Source organism: Vombatus ursinus, unplaced genomic scaffold, assembly GCF_900497805.2.
Source record: "Vombatus ursinus unplaced genomic scaffold, bare-nosed wombat genome assembly UNPS02014863.1, whole genome shotgun sequence".
Taxonomy (NCBI): Eukaryota; Metazoa; Chordata; class Mammalia; order Diprotodontia; family Vombatidae; genus Vombatus; species Vombatus ursinus.
The window spans coordinates 10,293,171-10,299,324 of record NW_020954641.1 but is presented as its reverse complement, the minus strand read 5'-3'; the positions used below and the strand labels follow the sequence as shown (position 1 = coordinate 10,299,324).

At 44.0% G+C, this 6,154-nt stretch overlaps 1 protein-coding gene across 1 annotated transcript in view; it reads left to right on the top strand.

The window, feature by feature from the left end:
- DOCK2 (dedicator of cytokinesis 2) overlaps nucleotides 1-5,921 on the top strand; it is a 497,074-nt gene extending 491,153 nt beyond the window's left edge. Inside the window, exons 50-52 of the mRNA XM_027841714.1 lie at nucleotides 300-420; nucleotides 1,935-2,074; nucleotides 3,644-5,921. Of these exons, the coding sequence (XP_027697515.1) occupies nucleotides 300-420; nucleotides 1,935-2,074; nucleotides 3,644-3,718 (336 nt within the window). The 3' untranslated portion in view covers nucleotides 3,719-5,921. The remainder of the gene's footprint in view (nucleotides 1-299; nucleotides 421-1,934; nucleotides 2,075-3,643) is intronic.
- Nucleotides 5,922-6,154: the final 233 nt, after the last annotated feature.

Here is a 6,154-nt window from a genome sequence, read left to right as displayed (position 1 = left end):
AAGGAAGGAAGGAAGGAAGGAAGGAAGGAAGGAAGGAAGGAAGGAAGGAAGGAAGGAAAAAGGAAGGAAGGAAGAAGGAAAGAAGGAAAGAAAAAGGGAAGAGAAAAGAGAGAAAGAGACCTGTACACAGAGTACAGAGAAATGCACTGTAGGCCAGTGACTATATGCAAGGATATTTAATGTTGTAGTTTTAATCACGATGACAAGACTGCCCCCTTCCCCTTCCCAAACTGATTTAACTGCCTTCAGTCATAACTTTTAGCTACTCTGTATATGTTTGTCTGTGTATTATCATCCAGCTATCAAGGAAGCATGAGTTCATGAGTGACACCAACCTCTCTGAACACCTCACTCTCCCACCAAAAACATCTGTCCTCAAGCAGATGAGCTTCGCCAGTCAGTCTATGCCAACCATTCCAGGTATAAGTCCTCCTGCAAGAATCCAAAGGGAACTCTGACTATTGAACCAGATATTTGAAAGGGGGGTGGGAATTATAGTCGTGTCTTAGGCCAAGGAAGATTGAGCAAAGCGTTTTAGGAAAGGGGCAGCTAGGTGGCACAGTGGATAGAGCACCGGCCCTGGACTCAGGAGGACCTGAGTTCAAATCCAGCCTCAGACACTTGACACTTACTAGCTGTGTAACCCTGGGCAAGTCACTTAACCCCATTGCCTAGCCAAAAAAAAAAAAAAAAAAGCATTTTAGGAGACCTGGTAAACCTCAGGGAAGGTAGATAATCCTGCCTTTCACTGAAGGACTTACCAGTTACTCAGGCCATCTTTCCCCTAGAAACCTGATGTCATACCACTGCCACCCCTTCTCCCTTCCTTGTCTCCCACTTCTCACCATGACGTGAGACCCAATAAGACCTGGGCCCCCCATTCATCACCATCCTCATCCTTCTCACTCTCCTAGCATAAAGCAGTCCTCTCCACAGCCAGGGTCAAACTTGCCCTTGCCACATTGAGTTTCTAGTGCTCTCTAAGGCTGAGGCTTCCCTGGTCTAGAGAGTTGTTTCTATGGATCCAGGGCTATTTCTAGTTTGAAAATTAGACCAATCATTTCTTAGGTTTATATAGCACATCATTCTTTTCAAAGCACTTTCACAATCATTATTCCACTGAATCATTACAACAGCTTTGAAGTAGGCAGGGAAGAGATTAATATTATTAGAGAAGCAGCATAGAGTGGTGGATAGAGAGTTGTACTTCAAATCCAGCCTCAGGTACTTACTAACTTATAGGCAGTTGTGTGATGAACAGAGAAGGGAAAGGCATTCTTTTCCCCTTTCCTTAAGATAGAATTTCCTGGGTCTCCTGGGCAAGGCTTGAGGGCCAAAATTTCTTCCTCCTGCCCCATTCCCGACCCCCCCCCACCCCAGCCCTGCTGATTTTCTACCTAGATACCCTTGAATACTGCTCCATCCCAGTGCCAAGAGGCAGGACTGCTGTCCCATAGACCAGCACTGCAGAATAAGGCTTTTTGCATTTGAGACAGCTTAAATATCTGTCATGGTATAGAAAAGAAGGCTATTCCCTCTACTCTGGCACACACACACACACACACACACACACACACACACACACACACGGCAGAGAATCATTGAATTTAGAGCTAAAGCACCTGAGAAGCCACCTAATCCAACTTCATTTTACAGAGGCAGAAAATGAGACTTACAAATGACAAATGTCTTGCTCACTTGGTCACAAGTAGGAAGCAACAGAGCTTGGATCAGCAAAAGATCCTCTGGTACCAAAACCAATACTCTTTCCCATGCTGCCTCACTCTAGGAACAAAAAGCTAGAGAAAGAACTTTCCTCTCCCTGACAATTAGGAGCTGTCCCTCAGCTGGGCCTGCCTCACTACATGTTTCCCCTTTATATTTCCCGCATTACCTCCTCTCTTCACCTCCTCTAATATCTGGGTTATTTCTAGCACTAACATTATCAGTGGCCCCCGCTCCTGGGACAGATGAGGCCTGTGCATCCCCCCGGCTCAGCCAGACCTTCCTTCTCCCTGATGGGGACAAGAAGACCCTAACAAGGAAAAAAGTGAACCAGTTCTTCAAAACAATGGTATGTATTGGTTGTCATGTGGCAAATTCCCAAGAGTACTGAGAAGGAAGCCTAAGAAAAGTAATAACAGAGAGGAAGAGATACGTGTTTAGGGCCTAACCCTGGGTGACAACCTCAGAGCCCAGGTGATATCCCACCCCTCCCAACTCCTGACTTGTCAGACTCTGGCTAGAAGTGCAGTTCTCCACCTGGGCCACATGAGGTCTCCTCTCACTCATGGTTTCAATGGAGCTGGTCTGCCTGGGATCACACCTCTACCCCCATTGCCCTTTGTCAGTGATATAAAAGGAGGAAGAACTTGGCTTGGGTTTGAGCCAAGAAAGTCTAAAGATGGGCAGATATCCCTAACCTTTTGAGGTTGGCAACAAAGATAACAACTCTTCTCTCCTAGGACATAATTGTTAGTGTCTTTGTCAAAGGGAAGTCACTAAAGATTGTCTTAGTTGGATTTATCTTAGATTAGATTAGATTATTTTAGATTCCCTATTGAATAGATATTCATGGAATAGATTCTGTTCCAGTACCTTCATTTTTACAAATAAGGTAACTTTACAGATACAGGTAACCGAGACCCAGAGAAAGTGATTTGCCTTATGTCATGAGCCTTAACTGGGGTGTTTTGACTGGGGCATTGAAATTTAAAGGACACTGGGTGTACTTGCAGTATTTCCTTCAACAGTATAGAAACAAGTTAGCTTAGCATTTAGTTACCAAGATCTAATTAATTAGTCAGAAATAGGAAACAATCAACAGTTATCTCTCCTACATCATGACTTTCCCCTTCACAATTTCAATATATAGAGGGTCAATATAAGAAGTTAAGTGGGAATTTTGAGGGAGTTTGGCAGAAATCATAGATGACACGCAAAGCCCAGCAGATGCCACAGAAAAAGTTTAGAAACTCAGAAATGTGTAAAATATATGTATAGTATTATATAATATCAACATATTTTATCTTTTAATATCATAATGATTCAGACTTCTTCTCTGGTACGAAGGGAGGGCCAAAAAATTTACGTGAATTTTCCAGGTTTTGGGGGTGCCACTCTCCTAACCCCCATGATGTGGAAGGGATAACTATACTTCCTTTTCTTCCCTCCCTCCTTAGGCAGTGCTCCAGGTGAGCTTCCTCCTGGGCTGTTCTTGTCCCATCCCCCAGCAGCGATAATCTTTGTCCTCATCAGTGATGACCTTTGTTATCAGCTACTGGTGACCTTCTGCCACCCCTTACCCCTCAAAAAAAAAATATTTGGGGAATTTTTTAGGTCATTTGTCCCAGCGGTAAAAATTGACAGTTGCAGTTCTACAGAGATTATTTAGTTAGTGAGAAATCTGGGACTTGAACCCAGGTCTTCTAATGCCTAGCCCTGTGCTTTTGTCATCACATCACAAAAGTCAAGGCAAGTGTATCAGGTCCTGGGTTCCCAGGCCGCTAGACTAGACTGGGCTAGGTTTGGCCTGTGTGGTTGGAGAAGAATTAAGGAGGGGCAGAGGTGAGGGTACGTTTGATCTGGCTACTAAAGCAATCCATACTATCATTATTTGTGTTATTTCTTCCTTTCTACAAAGTTGGCATCCAAGTCTTCTGAAGAAGGAAAACAGTCTGGAGAGCGTGTTCTAGATACCCTGTCTACTGACCTCTGAAACAGCTCCCATTTAGTGGAGGGCCTGGTCCCTTCAGACGTAGAGGGAAGGGGCCACCCAGCAGAGGAAAAGGAAGAATGGGATGCATGACATAGCATCTGAGGGAGAGGTGAGAGATCTCTCTCAACTCTGACCACGCTGTGGGGGTGACTCACTACCAACACTGGAGACCGTGGACTAAGATCTCCCATCACCTGGCTCATTATCTTGTGGGGGCAGAGAGCGGCAGAGCTTCCTCTCTGCCTCCTACTCATGGAATCACTCTTGGGACACAGATAGACATTTTTCCTTCTTCTGAAATACTCCAGCATGATAGCAGCCTTCAAGATATCCTGGACAAGTATTTCTATAACACATTTTTTACAACAGAATTTGGGGGTGGGGTGGGGCAAGAATTGTACTGTTGGCATTTTCTAATTCCTGATGACTAATAGGAAGAGCCTTTTAAGATATTTTTTTAATGTACTTTGCATTCTAAAACCTACCCGCTGGCCTCTTTCTATATGTTTCTTTCCTCTATGTCATGTTTCTTTTTCTTACTGACAATAAAAGTGACTCTATGTCTTGTGGTCAGGAATCACTTGACTGTTGTCACTGGCTTCCTGTCCCCCTCCTGCTCCATACTGGGACTTGTTGGCAGCATCTCATGCTTCCCAGCTGAGGACCAGGAGTGAAGAAGACAAGAGCAGGCATTCTGCCAGGCTTAAAAAAAGGGGAACAGAATCCATTTGGGTCATGCCTGAAGTCAGAGCCAGATGGAATCACAATGAAGGAAGCCAGCCCGTCCTTGGAGGACTCAAGCAGAAGTCAAATTCTCTATCGTGTCCCTATCTGCCACCCCTTGAAAGTCTTCTCACTAACACCCTTTGGGAGCCAACACTTGGGATGAATAGGTTTACTCAGATGTCTGTAACCAGTTATTATTCTAAGGCCAGTGAAAATAAGCATTGTAATTGAAGTCACTGGACCTGGGTTAGGGTCCCACTTCAGCCCATTGTTTTATTTCTCCGGGCCTCATTTCCGTCATTTGTGAAATGAAGGACTAAACCAAATGACCTCTAAGGTTCCTTCAGACTCAAAATCTGTGATCCCATGGATACACTTTCACCATTGTGGGTACCACACTGCAGAAACCAACCCCTCTATGCCTAGTAAATGGTCTTCATGAATTTCTATGCCAAAGTATTCATCAGAGATGGAAGGGACCTTAGAGGCCATAGATCCCAACCTTTTCATTTTGCTGAAGAGGCAATTGAGGACAAGAGAGTTAATGATTCACCCAAGACCACACACGTAGTGACAAAGACAAGATCCTATGCCTACAAAGCCAGTGGTCTTTCCAATGTATTGCACTACCTTTCCTACATGGCAGTCTTGTGATGTTGGGCCCCTCCACACTTAGCTAGGCTATTCTTTGATAAACAAACATAGATCTAGCCTCAGGATTTCCCTTGGAGCTTTTCCAGCCTCATGAGGACCCACCAGAGCTTGTGTTCATTGAGATAGTCTTGAAGAACCCAGGGCCACCTTCATTCATTGATAAGAGGCATTACTGTAGCTGAACTCTCATTAGATCCAAAAGAAAGGAAAAGAAAAGATTAGGGAAAAAGGAACGGGGCAGTCAGTAAAATTTTAGGAGCCTTGAAATCCTCACTATTATATGTCATGCCTCTGGTAATAAAGATCTGTCCTTGTAAGGTGGGAGAAGAAATTACCGGATCTTCTAGCTCCTCAAATCCAACTGTCAGCATTGAACCCCAGACCAGACTTGGCTTTTGGTGGAGGTCCCTGGCTAGTCTATTGAGGTGCAAAAAGGGGGACTCAGTGAATTGGATCATGAGCTAAAGACAGGGAAATACTGGGAGAATGAACAGTAATCACACCTTGAGGAAGTGAAGAAAATACACGGATCCCACTAGCGTCAGAGAACATATTGATCTCAGCCACAGAAGAAGTCACTGCTATTAGAGAGAGTAGATTGAGGAAGGAGTGGATTCTAGAAATCAAGGCATCCATTTGGATGGCAAATGAGAGGGGCAGAATGCCATCCCTCTGGAATACTAGATTATAGCAAGGACCATGGGGATAAAACCATCTGTCCAGAAATCTGAGTACTTTGAAGTAAGAATATAGGTCTTTTTAGTCTGGAAGTTCTTAACTTGAGGATTGTGAACTTTTTAAAAAATATATTTTGGTAACTATATTTCAATATAATTGGCTTCTTTTTTGCAATCCTATGTATTTTATGTATTTACAAGCATTATTCTGGGAAGTGGATCCATAGGGTTTCGCAGACTGCCAAAGGGGTCCTTGACAAAAAAGTATCAGAACCCATGTCCTAGACCTTCCTCACCTCCCAGTCTCTTCCACGATGCCCTCATTTTCTCTTTCCTAGTTCTATGCCACAGTTTAGTTCTATGCCACTGTTGAATCCAC